Below are 21,148 nucleotides of genomic sequence, written 5' to 3' on the forward strand. Positions count from 1 at the left end.
TGACCAGTAAAGGTTTAACCTGATTTGATCTCAAAGAAACACACAGGTGAGTCAGTGACATTCTGTGCCTTTATTGTGAAAGCCAGAAACTGAACGTCCAGTGTATTGGTGTTAAACTGCAGCTGAAGCGTTGGAGTGATGCAGAGCTGCAGTTACACGTCACAAAACAGCAGGAGGCACTGAAGACCCTTCACAAACTGACTCAAAAATCCTGAGGCAACAACAACCAACTCACATCATGATAGATCACATACATTTGACTCACTCTGATTGTCACCGATAAAAATTAAGCTTATAATTACACTGATTCACATCAGTTCTGTTCTCGCTCCTGAAGAGAAACTACAAGAGCTTTGTATAAAAATCTAAATAAACAGTGTTTCATTCATTGATAACATTATTGTTTGTCACATTTATGGTTATTTCTCTTTGCAATCAGTACACAAAGTTCAATCTGTAAACAAGGTGCTGAACCAATAAGGCCGATGTCTGCCAGTTGCATTCGAGTACCGTCAGAACGGCTGAACCCCGTACATAATATTTATTTCGGCTTGTCTCTCTCTGGGGATTGCCACAGTGGATCACCTGGTTTTTCAGTGATTCGTATATTTTATGTTTTTATTCCTGACACAACCCTCCCATTTGTCCATGCTTGGGACTGGCACTAGGAGTACACAGGATGTCCTCTACATGACTAAATGACTCCACATGTCGTAACTATGAGTTCATGAGCTACACTTAACTGCAGCTCCTCTGGTTTTACTCCTAAAGAAAGCTCTGCTCCTCCTTGACATAATGTTACATGACATAATGGTCTGTTTTCCAACACAGTCATAATCAGGGTTAGTTTTGCTCAGATATACTGCTTCTCTTTTGCATTTTGAACCTTTAAACACATTGAAGAATATTAAATACATTAAATTAAAGACATTAAACACTTTAAAAAAAGGTTGCACACGTCTGTTTAGCTTTAACTGGACTCGATATCAATCAGTTCAACTACCGATCCATCTTTGGGATAAAACTGTGGAATTGCACTTCGGTATTTTAAATAATATTTGTTTGTTAAATCAAAAATAAAAACAGCCTTAGTGGAAACATGATCATTTGATGATTTATCATCAGTGACCGTGTCAGTCATCCCGTGGACTTGTGAACCCCCACCAATATCTGTTCCTCCATCTTGATTGGGATCAACCACTGACACCAACAGGTTGATGCAGGATGCGTCTGTTACCATTAAATGTAGACACCAGGTTGTTGAATCACATGACTGCAAATCTTCCAGAATGTAGAATGCGAGACATGAATCAGCAGGTAATTCCAGCGAGAGAGTCAGTTCTGCTCCAGTGGCAATTTGACAAATGTGATGGCAGCCAGCTCCTTACAGAACTCCTCCAGGACAATGACTCCTCTCAACAGAGTCTGGTGCTCCGGCCTGAGAACACAGCCACAAGGAAACTCACGTATGAACTCCAAGACACATACTATCTTGTGAAAATCAGACAGACAGGTAGTTGGTTACCCAGTGTTGTAGCTCAGTCCCAGCAGGTGTCTCCTAGTGTCCAGCAGTCTGTCAGACAGGTTGGAGATCTGCTGGATCCTCTGCATCAGCTCTCCCATCACCTGAGAGACAGACGGTCAGACAGACAGGTAGGACAGACACAGAAAGAGAAACAATCTAAGTTATACATACCTCAGGACAGTGATTGACAAAAACTTGTCCCATGAGCTTAACACAACTAAAATCTGCCAAAAAGGGCCTGCAAAGAGTGTGTATTCTGCTGGGACTATGGTCTTTGTGTGAATCTATTTTAACCTTCTGCCTAATCTCTTTTTATGCTACAAAAAATATCAAATGTTCAAAATTGTTAAGGAAGCCAGTTAAATAATTGGCCTACAGCAGCTCTCATGACACAAACAGACAGACAGGTTTTGCAGAAGGCCCAGTCAATCCCGACTAGTTAGTTCTAGTTGTAATTATCATTAGTTCATGTGATCATCCACTACTGGAGGATTTCATTCTTCTTCCCTCTGACCAGACATAAAGCCAGACTCCCAAAAGTTAAAACTAAAAGATCCAACTTCTCCTTTGTTCCATGTACAATCAACACTATTCATTTAATGATGTCACAGTTTTTATTATTATTATTATTATTATTATTATTATTATTATTATTATTATTATTATTATTATTATTATTATTATTATTATTGTTGTTGTTGTTGTTTTTTTCTGTAAAAAATCTGATTGGGATTGTTTTATGTCAAGTTTGATCGGGCTCTTTTTATGTCTTTAACTTGATTGTGTTTTTTTTATATCACCAACTGCAAAACAATTTTCCCCTTGAGGGACAATAAAGTTGTGATCTAAACCAAACTGACAGACAGGTGAGTCGTTAGATCACATTTCTAGATCCAATGTCTCTGGGTCTTACCCTGATGAGGACAGAGAAGAGCGACCTGGAGCAGGGAGACAGGTGTATGTAGGGGTTCAGCAGGTATTCATGCAGCAGTGGGTGATTGAAGGCCGACAGTCTGGAGAGAACTGCCGTCAGCTGCAGGTTCAACTCGTACGGCTGAAAAAACACAATCGATCAGCGACATGCAGCACACACATTGACAGAATGGTTCAGAGACAGATTTGACTCTCTAGGGTCAGATAGAGAGGTGTGTGTACCTGCTCGAGAATTCGTCCCAGTCGGTCGAACAGAACTTTGAACAGGTGACCCTCGAAGAACTCCTCCCCCTCACCCGATGAGGAGTAGGAGGGAGGAGGAAGACTGAGCGGCCAATCCCAGGACTGGGAGAGCGACTGACACTTTGTCACCTGATGGAAGAGAGGAGGCAGAAAAATGAAACCGCCTCTCATCTCAAATCAATCATTTAGTTTATGAGTCTTCATTAAATCATTAAATAAAAACATGGATGTCAAAGCTGTGTATCTTCACTGGTCTAACAATTGATGATTAAATTACCATTATCAAATGATTCGACGATGCATAGAATCCTAAATTATCTTCATTAAAATACATGGCAGTTTTTTTTATCAATCACTACAAGAAGTCAGATATAAATGGACAAATATGAATTGTACCATTTCTTTACAAAAGGTAACTGAAATGTTCATCTCCCCCAAAACAAAACTACAGCCAACTGGAAAATCTATGATACATGGGTATAGTTGATTATGTTCTGTCACTGCAGTGATGCAGAATCATCCATGTCTGCATCACAATGCATCTTAGAATGATTATCTTTATCTTTGTGCATTATTTGTGGTATGTTGTTTTTATGTTGTTGTCGTATTGTAATTACTGAGTAAATCTAATAGAGCAGTCACACATTTGCTTTAACACAAATGCTGCTCATTTACTTTGAATGGAGCATTTGTTGAGTGGATTCTAGGGCTGTAAAGTCCCAGTCGACTGGTCGATTTATGAGTCGATACGTTCTGGTTCTGGTTTTCAGAGCACCCATTTCACAGGTAACAGCGTGTCTTCAGAGAACACCACCCTTGTTTTCAGTATTTTGGATAGAGCCAAACCAAAAAGAGTATGTCGGTGGTTTTATTTCATTTTGAGCGTTTCATTTAAGGCTACAGTCAGTCCTCCTCTAACATCCATGTCAAAGACATCTGCAGTGTGGCAGCATTTTACAGAAATAGATGGCGCTAAAAAAGTCGAATGCAAAGTTTGCCAGCAACAGTTTGCATATCACAGCTCGACTACAAACATGGCATTGTCATGTCATTTGCGTCTCAGCCGCGAAGCTGAGCTCCTATGTTCAGTGTCGCTCTTGTGTGAGGACATGCATGAGACAAATAATCTAAATATTCCTCAACAGTTGCAATTGTGCTGATAAAAACATAGTACACTATATTATATAGTATATTTTCGGAAATCATGCGCTATGATATTACACAGATGCACGTGATGCAAACCCCCCCCCCCCCCCACCCACTTGTTGATTTTGAGTCAAAATTTCAGGGCTTCAGTCGACCAAGAATTGATATGGTTGATTACAGCCCTCGTGGATTCTTTGCTTTGTTTGCAGCAAATTTAGAAGTGTTAACATTTCCAAGCAGCAGTGCAATCGCCAACCAATATAATCATGAGATGCAAATATTCCAGCACAGACATAAGCCAATCATGTTTATGTATTTAAGCTCACACAGAGCATCGTCCAAATGGAGCTCTTGGACAAGGCTGTTCTCCCCTTTGCCAATACTTTGTTGGACAGAGTCCATGCAACAGACAACAAACACCATGTTGCCGTTGCTTTAGCAACAATCATACATTTTGCTACAAGGTAAGCCATGATGGACAGACACTACCTGGTGTTAAAGCAACACATACATGCCAGAGTGCTCTGTAACAGTAATGGTCCTCACAAAGATACAAAAAGTGTGTTCTGACCATAGTGTGAGCGTCGTGTACATATGACTCGTATCCTCCCTCCTTCATCAGCTGAGCTGATCGAACCTGGACAGGAACCAGGCACAGGAAACTACACACACACACACACACACAGTACAGTACAGTTCAATTATTGATCGACATTGAATCGAAATTGAATGTCAATCAAATAAACATTTCACAAAAGTTTATGACACTGATCAGAGAGCAGCTCATTCCACATGTCAACATCAATAATTTGACTGGCTGGCTCATGATTTCACAGCCAATCAGAGCTAAACATCACTTATTTTACAGTCTCGTGAAGGCTCAGCTTATGAACAGGATGATAAAGCTCCAGACTCAGATCAGATAAATATATTCATGTGATCAGCTCACATTTACCAACAGTTTTATTCTCATTGTGTCAGGTTTTTAAATATAGCTTCAGCCTACGTGCTAAGGGTCTCTGTTACCTGTTGATGACATCAGTAGATGACCCAGGTCCAGAGAGGAGGAGAAGAGGAGGGGGAGGGGGAGGAGGAAGGAGCTGACTGTCTGAGAACAGACTGTCAGAGAAGAAGGGGTCGTCTTCCAGGTCACTGAGAGTCAAACACAGAGTCAGAGTCACGACACACATAAATCCATACACTCCCATCGAGCGAGGAGATCCAGCAGTGCACACAGAAGGAGGAGGAAATGGAGAGGAAAGAGAAGCAGAAAGAAAGATGACAAAGAAAAATGAGGGAAGAGAGAATAACGAGAAAAAGGAGGAAGGAGGTAAAAGAAAAAAAGGTGAAGAGCATGAGAAGAAGAAGATAAGACAAGAGTAGTAGTAGAGGAAGAAGAAGGAAAAAGTAGAAGGCATAAAAGCAATCCTGATAACTGTACAACACGTGTTTACATTAGACATGCCCTTATCACATGACTTATTTATTAAAGATCTGTTATTCTCCACTTTGGTCCTGATCATTTCAGATGCTGATTAATCTGTGAAATTCTGTCAATAATGTAAACAGTGTTTTCCAAAGAACAACAGTATAAACTGAACTAATCTACAGAGGTAACAGAGTGTTAGTGAGATGCTGACGCTGTGTTCAAGGAGAAACCAGTAAATCCTGGTTTCGGGTAGACAGGTGATGCAGCTGTGTGATGGACTCACTCGCTGTCCTCACTGGTCTCTGTGCGTCTGTCGTCCACACCTACAGCATGTGGAGACAGGTATCTCCGACTCTGTAGGAAATCCAACACCAGGATGTTCAGAATTTCCCTGTGAGGTTTCTGTAGTAACTCTTCCACCAGTGACAGAGACACCATGCTGATCTGAGGACAGAGACAAACATGGTGTAAAACAAACTCACCCACCAAGACCTCTGACCTGCACAGAAGCAGCACATCTCCCTGCAGGGCTGCTGTACCTGGACTCACCTGGTCAGAGATGTGGTCACAGTGCTCCAGCAGCAGGTGTGTCAGAGTCTGCCTTCTCAACAGAAAGTGAACCAGCTGATCCAACAAAGAAGAGGACTGGACCAGTCTGACAACAGCACAGAGGACAGAGGTAGTGACCAAGACCACCTGCTCACACCTGCAGCAGGAAAGAAAACCAGCTGGAAGTGAAACATCTGTCCATATATGTACATATCAGAAGAAGAAACATCATGATGTGTTCATTTAACATGAAACTTACGTGTGAAGCAGCTGAGACTGAATAGCATCCGACAACCACAAGTGATGAACACAACGAGCCAACTTCACTGACAACACCTGCTGACACAAACACATGCACATGTGTGAGTGTGTCCGTCTGTGTCTGACAATTCAAGTTCTTTCAATGTTGTTGTATACTGACACAAAATCAGCGCTTACTGTGCTGTGTGCACTGCAGGTGCTGGGAACCAGCCTGAGACACTTTCTCTCTTTGCAACCAACTTCGCCACTTAAAGGTCCAGTGTGTAAAATTCAGATAAAATTATTTTCATTTGGCAAAAATACAAGATATAGTGCACAATCAGCTGCTTGTATGAATTGTTGTTGTTCATCACCCCAGGATGAGCCTTTTATAATGAATCAGGAGTTGGGTCGGCTCTACAGAGGCAGCCATTTTACAGTAGCCCACACTGGACAAACTAAACATCTTTTGAGGTTTGAGATCAACTCAAGGCTACATAGTTTCTCCAACACATTTGGAAGGATATGGTGAGCTGTGAGATATTAAGTTGCAACATGTAACTTCACCAATAAACACTGATACATTTTACACACTGTACACCACTTTACCACTTTATTGTGCAGTTAGATGGCACACGTTTGCCACTTTATCTTGTGTAAGTAAACTGAATTTTGTAAACTGCTCACTCTCCTGCACCAAAGTAACCAAAATATGAAAGGAAAAGAAAAGTTTTTATCTGGCAGGGACACAACAGCTGCTGGTCTGATGCTGCCTCGTTTGGAAAGTTTGTAACAATGAGGTAATTTAAACAAAATCATGTAATCGTTGTGTAAAATTGCTTATTTTGTGATAACACATTTCTATTTTCCTTTGTGTTGCTGCTGGCAGCCATGTTCTCACTTGGAGCTAGCCTCCATGTCTCAGAATAGTTCTTGTAACTCATGCCACAATTTTAAGACATTTCAACAGCAGACCATACGTTCCATGGACAGTAACAACCAGAGAGAGGAGAGCATAACAGTCTTGGATGAGTGTACCTGTGGAGCTTCTTTCATCAGGTGATCCAGGAAGTCAAACCAGCAGAAGAAGTTGGTCACATGATCAGAAACAGGAGAGTCTGAACTGAGGTCTGAGCTGCAGCGAGAGAACTGAGAACTACAGACAGAGAAAGATACTACAGTATTAATATGACTGTATACCACTGTCAGTACACAGCACTACTACTACTGCTGCCACCACTACTACAACTATTATTTACTAGTGTCAGTACACATTAATACTACAATGGCTACAACTACTTCTACTACCACTACAACTAATACTGTTGGTAATATTACTAGTACTGCTACTGCGCCTACTAATGTTTACTACTGTTAGTACAAACTACTACTACTAATACTACTGCTTCTACTATCACCACTACTACTATGTCTACTGGTTACTACTATCAATACACAAGACTGCTATTAGTATGACCGTTTATGACTGTTGGTACAGACACACAACTACAACTAATTTACTGCTCTCTGCTGGCTGTCACAGCACCTATGACAACCGCCCACCTGGCAGACCTAATTTACTGTCTTTAAATTATATGGATGTTGCCATTATTACCATTGGCTTTGATTAAATGCAGTTCAGTGTCTGTGTGTATGTGTGTGTGTGTTTACCTCCACGGTGTGTGAGGCCAGCTCTGCACCTGTCCAGGGTCCAGACTCTCCAGAGGCAGCAGGGAGTAAAGCTCCAGCAGTCGGCCAGCCAGCAGATCCCCAAGCTGGGTCTGATTAGACAGGATGTCTGCTGAGGGACCAGACTGTAGTCCAGAGAGCAACAAGAGGCCCTCATAGGCCTTCAGACACACAGGGCCACTCTGTGTTGTAGAAATGGTTAAGGATTGTCACAAAAAGCTGGAGGGTAATGTCCTTACATTGATTATCATTGTACGCATGGAGATTGCCGATTGATTTGTGAGGCATCAACCAATTGATTGGTTGACTCCTGTAGACAAAATGGTTGTTCACAAATGTTTTTGATCTTGCTGAAGTCTTTTTAGCGCTGACATTGTGTTGTGCTAGTATGATGTCAACCTATTGCCATTCAGCCTACACAGTAGAGTTCTCAACGGGCCTGAAAATTACAACCTGACCCGGCCTGTGGGTCTTTAAGCCAGAACCCGACCCGGCCCCACAAACCAGCATGAATTGTCCGCCAGAACCCGACCCGGCCCGAAAACCACAATACATTTGCACATTTTTTTGGGTCTGGTCGGGTTTGTCAGGCTGGCCCGACCCGTTAGAGAACTCTACTACACACCCAATGGTCGAAACACAAGCCCAGTTTACCGTACCAAACCATAGGGAAGCTGAAATACGGTACTGTGTGATGGAAATGTAGTTTTATTGTCAATATAATTATGACGCAATGATCATGCATACGCAACGATTGTGATCACAATTAAACTGGTTACTCAACTCCGGGTTAACTTGTTACAGTCAGTTATTGATTATCTGTATGTTATTCATTCATTGTCTACCACTTTATCCTCCACATGACGGTCGCAGGGGGGGCGCGCAACCTCTGTATGTTTTTGGAATGTATGAGGGTAAAAAATCCCACGCACACAAACACGGGAAGAACATGCAAACTCCTCACAGAAAGGCCCGAACCAGGATGCAACAGTGCTAGCCACATGCGTGTGACTCTATCTGTATGTCATAAATAATATTAATATTGAATCAAAGTGCCCTCACTGACACTGATCCATCAAAGCAGTTAACTGACCTGACTCTTGGAGAGCTGCAGCAGAGCCGAGAGCAGACTGTTTTCTGATTTGACAGTACTGGAGACAGATGGATCTGATTGGCTGGAGGATTGTGGTGTCTCTGTTCTGTGGATGGACTCTTGGGTACACAGCTGTGGTTGGTCAGAGGCTGGAATCTTGGCTGCTGGTTCATTTGGGAGCTGAAGACACACAAAAACAGAAGCAGACAACTGTCACGTGACTTGCATTCGATTCCATGAGACAATTAACTAGTTAAACACAACTAAATAATATGCTATGGTAAGGAAGTTGGTCCGTCACAGAGTGAAGGCTGACCATTACTCTTAACTAATTAATTAACAGTTTTCACTAGAGGTTTAATGAAGAACTACCTGAAGAATTATTAGTAATGGTGTACATAGTTGACATTCAGTAATGCTAGCAAATTTTAGTTAATGAAGCTAGTTAACTAATGGCGTGTTTCCACCGGCTCTACTCGCCTCACCTCGGCTCGGCACGGTTAAGTTGTTTTTCCACTAGCATAGTACCAGGTACCAGGTACTTTTTAGTACCTGCTCTGGGGGTTCCAAGGGCGCTAAGTAGGTACTATGCGTGACGTCACACGCAGGAAGAGCCGAACTGTAGATCAGTTAAAATACTTGACAATCCTAAAAACGTGGGTTAAACTTGAACAATTACCAGGGAAATGTCTCAATCTCGACCGACATCACAAACTCTGCTGCTGTATTTCAGTCCAGTGACTGTGCTCTGGTCATGGTGGAGGTACTGAACAAATATTTTTAATTAACTGATTCTAGTGATTCAGTAACACTGAAAACAACTGCTTTATAAGTCACTTGTCACTTGTTTGTGTGTGTGTGTGTGTGTGTAACTCATGTAAAACAAAGTCACTGCAGTTAATGCAGCTGTGCAGCTATGACTCCGCCCATGTTGAATAGGTACCTTTGTTTGTAGTGGAAATGCAACCTGAACCGTGCCGTGCCGAGGCAAGGCAAGCCGGGACCATAGTGTAAAAGGGCCATAAAACTGATGAACATTATCTGATGAGCATTAGCAAACATTATCTGGTGGTATAGTTCATAAAGTTAAGAGTTAGATAGTTATAGATAACTCTTAACTGATTTATAAATTATGTAAATAGTAGGCAGGCAGTAGAGCTGGTCACTTGATCCAGATCTGTTTAACAATTTAGTAAGGTTTAGGTTAAGCATTTTCTAGTTTATATGTCAGCTGTATTGTATGCCGTTACTGAAGGTGGGTCATGGAGAGTAATGGCGCATTTCCACCGGCTCTACTCGCCTCGCCTCGGCACAGCACGACACGGCACAATTAGGTTGCATCTCCACTACAAAAAAGTACCTACTTAACGGCTTCACTGCACAGCTGAGTGAAACTGCAGTGACTTGTTTTATACGTGACACACAGAAACACACACACGAGTGACTAGTGACTTTACACCAGTTGAATAACCCACGTTTTTAGGATTGTTAAGTAGTTTTAACTTATCTACAATTCGGCATTGTTCGGCTAGATTTCTGTCCACATGCCTCCGGAGCACAGCCTCCTATTCTAAAGACTACAGCGGCAGGTCTGTGATTGCCGGCGATTGTCCCTAAATACACCACTCCACTTTAAAAGACTGCTGTTAAATATAGAGGTTTCCCTGGTAGTTGTTGGAGATTAACCCACGTTGTTAGGATTATTAAGTAGTTAGTGATCGACAGTTCGGTGCTGTTCGGCTTGATTTGTCAGTGGGACGTCTCTTCCTGTGACGGGACTCTGACCAGTCAGCGGCCAGCAGTCTGACCAATCATCGCATAGTACCTACTTAGCATGCTTGGAACCTCGCCAGAGTAGGTACTAAAAATAGTACCTGGTACCAGGTACTAGGCTAGTGGAAACGCTACTTAAACTGTGGCGTGGCGAGGCGAGTAGAGCCGGTGGAAATGCACCATTAGTGAGGCAAGTTAAACTGGTTAGCTGCTGATTACCTCTAAGACGTAACTAAGCATGAGTGGGTCCTGTTTGACTCTGGAGCAGATGATCAATAAGAACTGAGCCTCATCCTTCTCGGTTTTGGAACCAGGAACTGCACAGAGACGAATCAGCTTCTGAAGAGGCGCAGAACAGAGAGGGGTGTTACAGTCTGATCATGTATGGATGATCAATTGACTGATAAGGTTGATTAACCATTAAATCACTTAGACTGAAAAAATAATGTAAACTTTCTAGAGAAGAAATTTGATGTAAAAAATGTAAGGTCAATTAAAAGATGGCATTTCTTTTGTGAAAAAAAGGAAAATTGGGCAGTAGATAATCATTATCATCAGTGTAGATGCAGAGACAAGTTAATTAGAACGATATGAAAATACTCATCAAATACTGGTTATCAACTTCAGTTTTCACTGTGGTAATCAAGCTAACTTCAGGTGAGAATAGAATACACATGTTGTCCATGTTTTTGTGTACAAATGAAGAAATCTGTACACAAAAAAAATAGATAAGAATTAACTTATCTAGTTGATGACTGGTATTTGGGCTCAGTGTAGTCTGTTAATTCAAACTGATCCTGGGTTAAGTTTATGACAAAAATGTTATCAGAGGACTTGTTTACCTGGACAGGTCTATGGATGTTCACCAGGTGCAGCAAAGGTTTCTGCATCTGAGACAACAACTTAGAGAAGAATAACAAGACCTGCTGGAACATTCCTGGAGGATACTGAGGATGAGGAAAAGATATCAGAGAGGGTAAAGAGAGGAAATGTGATAAGGAAGAGAGAAGAGGGCATTGGTTATGAAAGGAATGAAAGGGTGTGTGTGTGGGTGAGAGATCATCATCTAATTCATGTTGAAACATTGTTTAAATTATTCAGAAGGAGGCATCACTCTGCAACATGTCTGTACATGTCTGTACTACCTGTTCATGAACGTACATTATGATCTAACACATTACCTGTGCTTTCCCAAGTGTACACAAAGTCTCTGGTATTTTGTGCTGTAGCAGATACTCCAAACAAGCGCCTGCCTCCTCCACACCCTGAAACAATACAAAGGTTCATCAAAACATCAATGCAAAAATGTATTTATGCAATGCAATGCAAAAATGTATTATGTCTCATAATGACAATAAAACTTCTTGAAATCTTGAAATCTTGAAATTTGTGTGTGAGTGTACACATTACCTGCTGTTTTTCCTCATACACTAAGATGTCCAACATCTGTCTAAGACACCAGGGAATATCAGTCTGTTTGACAGGACGATTATCATCTGTAAACACATGATCAATTAACATTACATTAGTTACATCAGCTTATCAATATACCAATCTATCAACGCATTATTAGTACAAAATATGTTTTACCTGTAGTTGTCATATAATAGTTAGTTATTGATTTCCAGTGATCAACAAAGGAATTCACCAGGTCCAGAGTGGGCTCCCTCTGAGAGGAAAAAGACAAGTAGAGAGACAGAGACGGAGACGGACATCACCTGAGTTGACTTAGATCTATGATCTGTGGATCTGTGGCAGCATAACACATCTGTACAAATTATTAGTATTATTAGTAGAAGAAGAAGAAGAATGACGACAACAACAACAACAACAACCTGAATTGTGGGTATTTAAGATGCTGACAGTAATTATCAGTAGTCTGAGGAGGAGCATGTTGTCACTATCAATTGCCATCACTAGCAATACAAATCCTCACCAATGAAAATGCGAGCTTAAACGTGTGCTTCATTTTCACTACTATATAGAGACTGGGACAGACAGGTAGAGAGACAGAGACTGACAGGAAGTGACGTCCCATAGTCAAACTAAATGTGATGTTGTTGTTATCGGTTTTACTTAAAACGTGTCGTTTATCACAAAACTGTAAGAATGTCCTGTCATCTCGGTCCTCAGAGACACGTACAAACAGCAGGTTTATCATAGTTCTATCCTTAACTTCAAATCTGCAGCTTTGTTAAACTTTTTTTCAACTCACAACAGGAGCTAACTCGAGCTAAAGAAGCTAACATAAACTCACCGTCTCCAGCGCGTGCAACAGCATGTTGGTTAGCTTATTAAACGTCTCCATTCTGCTGTTAAAAACTACTGACACCGACTGTCCGTTGACCAAGTTAAACCCGGTTAGTAATAGATTAATTACTGGTTTACTGCGACATGATGACAAGTAAACAGATGGGCTGACTTTCTGTCAAGCACAAAATACCAAAACTACGTGTTTCCGAAAAGGATTTTCAAAATAAAACGCAGCCAGAGGAACTGGATTGCTTTAGAATTAAAGCTTCGTTGACCTCAAACATGTATTGTGTGTGTGTCTATGTATATTTACAATGTATAATTCTGCACTTACTAGTTTGCTGGTAGCTTATTTTATTTTCTGCCTTTTTTATATTTCATCTCCTTTTTATCTTGCTTGTGAATCACTATGAGTTAGTTACCTTTGTTCCCTATGTATAATAAAGTTTGTTATAATGTGTCTTACCTGCTCAATTCATATATTTTATGTAAAAGCATCACTTTTTGTCCCTTAGTGTGCCAATATCTGACACAAAAGGAAAAAAGTGAGCATTCACAGTACATGGCTGTTAAAACTATTAAATAGAGCAATAGATAGTTTTGAAGGAGTAATAGTGTAATGTTTAAATCGACCACTGATGTTTGAAGCTTGACGTGACTCTTTTTGTCCTGAGTCATGGTAAGTGATCTGTATTTCTGGCCTGAGGACAAGTGAGTGTATTGGTTGTGTAGTGTGTGAGTGGATTCTCAATCTATCTGTGTTACCTTTTTATGGTTCCTCTTTTGCAAATAATGATCAGTGGTTCCTGTTTAAAATAAATAATTTAGCTATAAAAGTTTATGATTTTATATAATAAGCTGCAAAGATGATTGCTAAGAGAAACCAAACCAGGCCGTAATGATAAATGTAATGTAAAAACTAGGGATGGGAATCGGTATCAATCAGTATAGGTATCGGTCCGAAAGTGGTAGCTGGATTGGATATCAGACAGATAATAAAGTAAAGTCCGCTACAATCCAAAAATCCTATATATTGTGTGACGGATTCAGGGCTGGTCATGTTTGCTTCCCTTGTTGGCTGTTTTTTCTGCCTTCTCTTGAGGCTATTTAAGCAGTCTCTTCCTCTGGCCTGCCAACTGACATTATTGGTTCCTGTTTTGTTTACACATTATGTTTAAGTATTTGATTACTTTAATTTCATTTAATTAAAATATGTTAAATTATTTGCAGACTATGTGTGGTCTCCCTTTTTGTCACATACTGTACTTTGAGCCAGGTTGTGACAATTGCATGCAACACTATTTGTTACACAGTTTGAAATGATTTAACAGCTTCATAGTTCATAAATGGTCTACAATGACTGTATCGGACTAATGTCTGTATGGGTAGATACTTGAGTTTGTGATATCAGTATCAGTATCAGACACAAAGACGTGGTATGTCCCATCCCGAGTAAAAATGTTTGTGGTCAATTATTGTTGTGCCTTCTTAATGTATTGCATTTAATTATGTAATTATTTTTTATTTCTGTCCATGAATACATGTTCACATTTCCAGGTGTTTTCTCATCAAAGTGAGCAGAACAGGAAAGATGAGAATGTGAATAAAATCAGCACATAAAAGAGAAGTGTGAAGAGGAAGCACGTGTTAATTATTGATGACTTGTGACAGAAAAACGTCTGAATGATTTAAAACACAGAACAAATGTTTCTGTGGTTACAGGAGCAGCAGCTGCAGCTGCGAAGTGAGGTGAGGTATGAAGTGGGTGGAGGTGTGTGGAGGTGAAATTACCTGCAGCCCCTCCCTTACATGACACACAGTCAGGAGCTCAGCTGTTGTTTGTGTGCTGCAGTTTCCAGCTGAACACGGAAGGTGAGTGTCGGAGTCACTGCAGCTCTTCACATTTATCGCCTAGATCACACTTTTCCTCACCTTCACCACTTTGAACAACAGCTTCATCTCTTCACTGTACTTGTATCGATCACATCCATCCTGGACTTGTTTCTGTGTGCTACGTTTGTGGTCTGTGGGTTTTTCCAGCGCTTCCTGGTGTGATTGTGACCTTTTATTTGCTTTGAACGGATTTTAATTGGCTTTAAATGAAAAAAAAAATAAATTCAGTATGGAGGGTATAATTTGCAAAACAGATATAACAATAACAATAATGGAAGAGAAACTATGTAGATTTACAGATACATAGCTAAATGCATCTGACGATTCTGGAGCCTTTCTGTGTTTGACGTTTACTTCCCGTGAGTTTTTTTTAACGTGGGGTTTTGTTTCCTCGTTCTGTCTGAATGGGCGAGTCACTCCCTGTCTTTCCGGGATGTCTGTTTATTTTGTTCTCTTTTTTTTTTTTATTCATGTGATCCTCATCCCCTACAGGTAAGGTGACGTCATGGTGTTCCACCCAGAGTTTGAGCGTGCCGGCTGCAGGGCGGGGCTACAGGTATGGCGGGTGGAGGACATGGATCTCGTGCCAGTGCCTGAGAAACTGTATGGAGGTTTCTACACCGGAGATGCTTACGTGGTTCTCCACAGCACTAAGAGCCGCGGAGGAAACTTCTCATACGACCTGCACTTCTGGCAAGGTACTGCAGTACATCATGTACTTATACTGCTTCCTTTAACTCAAGTGTCATATACTTGAAGAGAAATAAATGTGCTACCTTAAATAAATCAACAAAAGAACATGTATGAACAACATAATGAATTATACATGAACATGAATACAACTATTCAATGTGTAATCACTATAACTATATACTTTATGCATTGTAGTACTTTAACATATCCTCCAGAAAATCAGTGGCTAAATCAGGAAAAAAAAGAAAAAGAAAAATATAACAAGAGAAGGTGCAGCACACCCACTTTTCCTGTACTGCTACTGTACAATACCACTGACACTAAAGCAGGGACAATAGCCAGTGCAGGATATCAAACCATAACCAAGGTTGTCCTACATTTAGGAGTTGTTTTGCAACTTTAGATCCTCTTGTATATAACCTCAGGAATGCATTTCTAAATCTTGAAATGTGTCTGATCCATTACACTTGCAATCAATTTAACAATGTAACAGAAAAAAAACCTGAATCCCGTTAAATACAACTGAACTTAACTAATATTATTTAAATATGATATTATTTTTTCAAATACGTTTGGCTTCTCTGTGATTGACCGATCGCTTCAGGTTCAGAGTGTTCCCAGGATGAGCGAGCAGCCGTGGCCATCTTTGCGACCCAGTTGGACGATTACCTGCAGGGGGCGCCGATCCAGTATCGTGAAGTCCAGGGTCACGAGTCCAGTGCCTTCACTGGGTACTTCAAAACTGGGCTCAAATACATGGTAACTACAAGAAGTACTACCAGTACAATCAGGACTACTGCAGTGAAATGCTGGTTTAGATTTACTGTTTCACTTCACTGTTATCTATTTTATTTATTTATTTATTTTGTTTTGTTGGACCTGTTCTGTGTTCTCCCAGCGGGTTCTCCAGTTTCCTCCCACAGTCCAAAATTGGACACTCTAAATTGACCGTAGGTGTGAGAGTGGATGGTTGTTTGTCCCTATATGTGGCCCTACGATGGACTGGTGACCTGTCCAGGGTCTACCCCGCCTTTGTCCTCTGTCAGCTGGGATTGGTTCCAGCTCCCAATGACCCTCATGTGGAGGATAAAGCCGTAGACAATGAATGAATGAATGTTTTACTTGTTTAATGGTTTACTTCACTGTTGTATTTTTCCATTCTCTCCATAGATTGAGCCACTTCTCGGATTACTGTTCTGTCTTTGTCATTAATTACATCACTTCCTGTCTGTACACAGAAAGGGGGAGTGGCTTCAGGGTTCAGACACACGGAGACCAATGATGAGGAGGTTCAGAGGCTGCTGAGAGTGCAAGGTCGACGCGTTGTCAGGGCGACAGAGGTTCCGCTCTCCTGGGAGAGTTTCAATCATGGCGACAGTTTCATACTGGACCTGGGAAAGGTGAGACTGGTAGAGAGAGATGAGACAGGTAGAGACAGGTGAGACTGGTAGAGAGAGGTGAGACTGGTAGTTACTTGAAGCTGGAAGAGTGAGCTAAAACAGATCAAGAGAGGTGAGTCAGCAAAAGACATGTGACAGAGGCAGGCCGACGACAGTTCTTAACCTGTCTCCATTTCCCTCTACAGGAAATCATCCAGTGGTCTGGTTTCCATAGCAACCACTTTGAGAAGCTGAAGGCAACAATTGTGAGTCCTGATGTCACCTCATAACATTATTCGCTTTTGGTGACATCAAGCAATGGCTGACTGATGGTTGGTTGATTGACAGGTGTCTAAGGGTATCTGTAGTGATGAGCGATGTGGGCGGGCCAAGGTGCTGCTCTGTGATGAGGGGAGCGAGCCAGACAGGATGACTGAGGTGATGACACAACATGTTACCTGACCTGCACTTGCAGAAAATGTGTTTATTTATGTGCTTTTGTATATTTATGACTGTAAAACCTCATCTGACCTCTGACCTCTGTATGCAGGTCCTTGGGGAAAAGCCAGAGCTTCCTGAAGCTGACAGTGATGACAGCAAGTTTGACGTCTCCAACAGGAAGGTGGCTCAGCTCTACAAGGTAAGAAATGTTTCTCACTTTTTTTAAAGGTTGCTGCAGTGAAGCAATAGCAGGAGATCTTCCCCTATCTGTCTGTCAGGTGTCTAATGCAGATGGGGACATGGAGGTTACCATGGTAGCAGATCAGGGTCCATTCTCCCAGGATGCTTTGCACTCCAGCGAGTGTTTCATCCTTGACAATGGAGCCGGTGGACAAGTCTTTGTTTGGAAAGGTTCAGACTTTGATTATTTTAGCAGGAAACTCATCTGAAAGCGTTTCACACTGGTTTATAATAAAGCGTGTGTGCATGTGAATGTGTGTTTTTACAGGTAAGGATGCAAACACTGAGGAGCGTCATGCCGTTCTGAAGAATGCAGAGCAGTTCATCCACAAGATGAACTACCCAGAATACACACAGGTAGACACAAACACACACACACACACACACGTGTGCGTGGTACATTTTTCTGTCAACTTCAACTCTGGTCCCCCTCAGGTCCAAGTCCTTCCTGAACACGGGGAAACTCCGCTCTTCACACAGTTCTTTAAGAACTGGAGGGACCCCGACGACACAGTTGGTATGGGAACGGCTTATGTGTCCAGTACGATTGCAAAGATTAAGAAGGTAAATTAGTCACAATGAAGTTCAGGACCTGATGTTTCCAACCCAGAACTAACTCTAAGTGTGATTGGACAGGTGCCGTTTGATGTGTCATCACTCCACCAATCAGAGGCCATGGCAGCACAGCACGGTATGGTGGACAGAGGAGATGGAGAGAAACAGGTGAGGAGGGTGTGAGTGGTTATATAAACATACTAAATAGGATAAGTTTATCATGTGTATCAACATGTGTTTGTCCATAGTGACCGAGTGGAAAATCCCTACATAGTCCTACTGTGCTTGTCTCGCTGTCTGAGCTGTCTCTCTTGCTGTCTCTCTCTCTCCACCTATCTGTCTGCAGATCTGGCGCATTGAGGGATCAGACAAGGTTCCAGTGGATTCATCAGTCTTTGGTCAGTTCTACGGAGGAGACAGTTACCTCATCCAGTACCAGTACCAGCACAGTGGCAGACAGGGTCACGTCATCTACATATGGTGAGACATGTTGTATGACTAAACCACACTTTGGAGATATGAACACCATATTTCCTGAGAATTGGATCCAACCATTGTCCAGAATTCGCCTGGCCTGAGCATGCAGGAAGCAGGCTTGCTGTCAGTTATGTATAGTTTTGACAATTAAAGTGTGTTTTGTTTGTATTTCCCCACCTCTGCAGGCAGGGAGCAGAGTCTAGTCAGGATGAGGTTGGAGCATCGGCTATACTGGCATGCCAGATGGATGAAGAACTGGGAGGTGGTGCTGTGCAGGTGCTTAAACTGGTGAACACTGGACACAAATGTGTAACGAGTATACAGACTCTATTCATCATACTGTTGCCTGTCTGCAGGTCCGAGTGGTTCAAGGAAAAGAGCCCGCCCACCTCATGAGCCTGTTTGGGGATCAGCCAATGGTGGTGTACAAGGGCGGGACATCCAGAGAGGGTGGGCAGTCAGAGGTGGCTGATGTCCGATTGTTCCAGGTTCGAGCCAATCCAGCAGATGACACCAGAGCTGTGGAGGTAAACCGAAGCAGAAGTCTGTCAGGATCAGGCTGCAGAGTGTTAGTCACAAATAGTAATGTTATTTTTTTAAAGTGTATATCGTGGAGTCTCTTTCCAGTATTAGTCCAGTTAGACCAGTCTGAGCCAGACTGTGTCTTCTGTTCAACTTAGGTAGACCCATCCTCCTCCAGTCTGAACTCCAATGATGTCTTCCTCCTGGTTTCCCTCTCTGGATCCTGGATGTGGAAAGGGAGGATGAGTAGCTCAGCTGAGGTAAAGGGGGCTGAGCACCTGGCCGAGATCCTGACGGTGACCCCTACACCACTGGATGAAGGAGACGAGGAAGGTGAGGGCTGCAAGTGATGGGGGAGTCTTCGTGTGTTTTGATGTAAATATAACACTGCTGAACTCTATTCAACCCGTGTGTTTGGTCACAGATAATTTCTGGGATGAGCTGGGAGGAAAGAAGGACTACTGTCACTCTCCTCGGCTAAAGAACACAATGGAGGCTCGCCCTCCTCGTCTGTTTGCCTGCTCTAACAAGACCGGAAACGTCCTGGTACATTAGGCTGTTACCATTGCTTATGGTTATTATTGTTTATGTTTGTCTAGAACGATCAGTGGAGTTGTTTATAAGCCATGTGTTGATAATCTCTGATTAAAAGGAAACATGACCTTAGGTGTTAGTTATGGTCAGTGGTAGAAGTATATAATTGTTTTTGTGCACTGAGATAAAAAACACCCGTCAGTGGTGATCTATTATTGTTATGATCATGAAAATGTTTACTATTTTATGTGAATGACTTAAAAATGTTGTCTTACTCACAAATATAATCTAGGTATTTATTTTGAAATGCTGCATAAAGAAGGGCCTGCATCTTTTACATAAACCTAAAAAGTATGTATGTGTTATGTAAAGTGTATGGTAGAATGATTTCAAAACCATGTAAGAGTTTAAAGCAGTGTTGTTTTCATAGTATTGTAAATTAGGATAACCATGACATGAAGTTCTCATATTGTCTAGTCAGTGGTCACTATGAGATTCACTTGGTTTTAATAGTAAGTTGTGTTACTCATTTGTTACTAAGGTGTTGACTGTGCTTGGCACGGCAGTCTTTGGTATTTACAGTCATGTGATGTTTCAGGATTTGTTTGTGGTTGTTTGGGTGTTCAAAGTGTTTGCCTGAAGTCAATGTGAAATGTTTCTAAGCCATCTCACTCCCTGTGTGTTCAGATGGAGGAGGTTCCAGGTGAGCTGATGCAGGATGACCTTGCTCCTGATGACATCATGATCTTGGATACATTTGATCAGGTGAAACTCTCTTGCTGTTATGATGGTCACAGAGCCAGCTCCCTTTCTCTTTACTCATGTTCTCTTACTTCCTGTAGGTGTTTATTTGGATCGGGAATGAGGCTTATGAAGAAGAGAAGACAGAGAGTGCAGCAATGGGTGAGACAGACACGAAGTTGCCCAGTTTTCACCACATTTTAATATCAGTTTTTAAAACATTAAGTAGCTTGTTGGGTTCAAGTATATTTGAGGCCACCAGGTGCTTCCAGAGTCTGGTGATCAGGTGATCAGGTGATCCACAATGCATTGCTAACTGATTGTTTCATGTCCAGCTGTCCGCTACATAGAAAGTGACCCAGCCGACAGGGACCCTCGCACCCCCATCGTGACGGTGAAACAGGGATTTGAACCGCCGACCTTCACAGGCTGGTTTCTAGGCTGGAACACTGAGTAATGGGCCGACAACCCACTGGCGCGCTACCTGAAATGTGTGTGACATAATGACATCACTTACCATCAGGAAATAATGTAAAAGCTCTGGGTTTCACTGCTTCAATAAAGAATACCTATCTGTCAGTCTATATGTCTGTCTGCCTGTAACCTTTCAGACACCAGAGGACGTGTGTGTGTGTGTGTGTATATATATATATGTGTATATATATATGTATGTATATATATATGTATGTATATATATATATGTATATGTATATATGTATATACAGTATATATGTGTACAGTATATATGTATACATATGTATGTATGTATACAGTATATATGTGTATGTGTATATACAGTA

The 21,148-nt window shown here is 41.6% G+C and overlaps 2 protein-coding genes across 2 annotated transcripts; one reads left to right on the forward strand and one right to left on the reverse strand.

Annotated features, from left to right (window-relative positions):
• Positions 1 to 55: 55 nt before the first annotated feature.
• fhip2b (FHF complex subunit HOOK interacting protein 2B) lies at positions 56 to 13,063 on the reverse strand. The gene is made up of 18 exons (XM_058636689.1): positions 12,878 to 13,063; positions 12,211 to 12,289; positions 12,031 to 12,116; positions 11,802 to 11,885; positions 11,463 to 11,567; positions 10,840 to 10,959; positions 8,848 to 9,027; positions 7,737 to 7,936; positions 7,104 to 7,221; positions 6,085 to 6,161; positions 5,826 to 5,982; positions 5,560 to 5,720; positions 4,874 to 4,999; positions 4,419 to 4,509; positions 2,681 to 2,830; positions 2,439 to 2,579; positions 1,526 to 1,626; positions 56 to 1,438 (listed from the first exon to the last, which is right to left on the reverse strand). Exons 1-18 carry the CDS (start codon positions 12,926 to 12,928, stop codon positions 1,336 to 1,338), a joined length of 2,130 nt encoding a protein of 709 aa, XP_058492672.1. The 5' UTR covers positions 12,929 to 13,063; the 3' UTR covers positions 56 to 1,335.
• Positions 13,064 to 14,661: 1,598 nt separating this feature from the next.
• On the forward strand, positions 14,662 to 20,932 carry LOC131464279 (gelsolin-like). Its single transcript, XM_058636688.1, has 19 exons — positions 14,662 to 14,745; positions 15,259 to 15,464; positions 16,064 to 16,218; positions 16,698 to 16,859; positions 17,045 to 17,104; positions 17,187 to 17,276; positions 17,389 to 17,478; positions 17,558 to 17,690; positions 17,788 to 17,876; positions 17,955 to 18,083; positions 18,156 to 18,242; positions 18,421 to 18,554; positions 18,737 to 18,827; positions 18,908 to 19,078; positions 19,232 to 19,406; positions 19,498 to 19,619; positions 20,295 to 20,372; positions 20,450 to 20,510; positions 20,684 to 20,932. Exons 2-19 carry the CDS (start codon positions 15,272 to 15,274, stop codon positions 20,803 to 20,805), a joined length of 2,142 nt encoding a protein of 713 aa, XP_058492671.1. The 5' UTR covers positions 14,662 to 14,745; positions 15,259 to 15,271; the 3' UTR covers positions 20,806 to 20,932.
• Positions 20,933 to 21,148: the final 216 nt, after the last annotated feature.

Source organism: Solea solea, chromosome 8 (assembly GCF_958295425.1).
Source record: "Solea solea chromosome 8, fSolSol10.1, whole genome shotgun sequence".
NCBI lineage: Eukaryota > Metazoa > Chordata > Actinopteri > Pleuronectiformes > Soleidae > Solea > Solea solea.

Coding starts and splice junctions, on each gene's coding strand:
- fhip2b (XM_058636689.1), bottom strand. CDS start 12,928: ATGGAGACGTTTAATAAGCTAACCAACATGCTGTTGCACGCGCTGGAG. Junction 7,222..7,736: donor TGGCCTCACACACCGTGGAG/GTAAACACACAC, acceptor CTCTGTCTGTAG/TTCTCAGTTCTCTCGCTGCA. Junction 1,439..1,525: donor GGACTGAGCTACAACACTGG/GTAACCAACTAC, acceptor CTGTGTTCTCAG/GCCGGAGCACCAGACTCTGT.
- LOC131464279 (XM_058636688.1), top strand. CDS start 15,272: ATGGTGTTCCACCCAGAGTTTGAGCGTGCCGGCTGCAGGGCGGGGCTA. Junction 18,243..18,420: donor GAGGAGATGGAGAGAAACAG/GTGAGGAGGGTG, acceptor ATCTGTCTGCAG/ATCTGGCGCATTGAGGGATC. Junction 18,828..18,907: donor TGGGAGGTGGTGCTGTGCAG/GTGCTTAAACTG, acceptor GCCTGTCTGCAG/GTCCGAGTGGTTCAAGGAAA.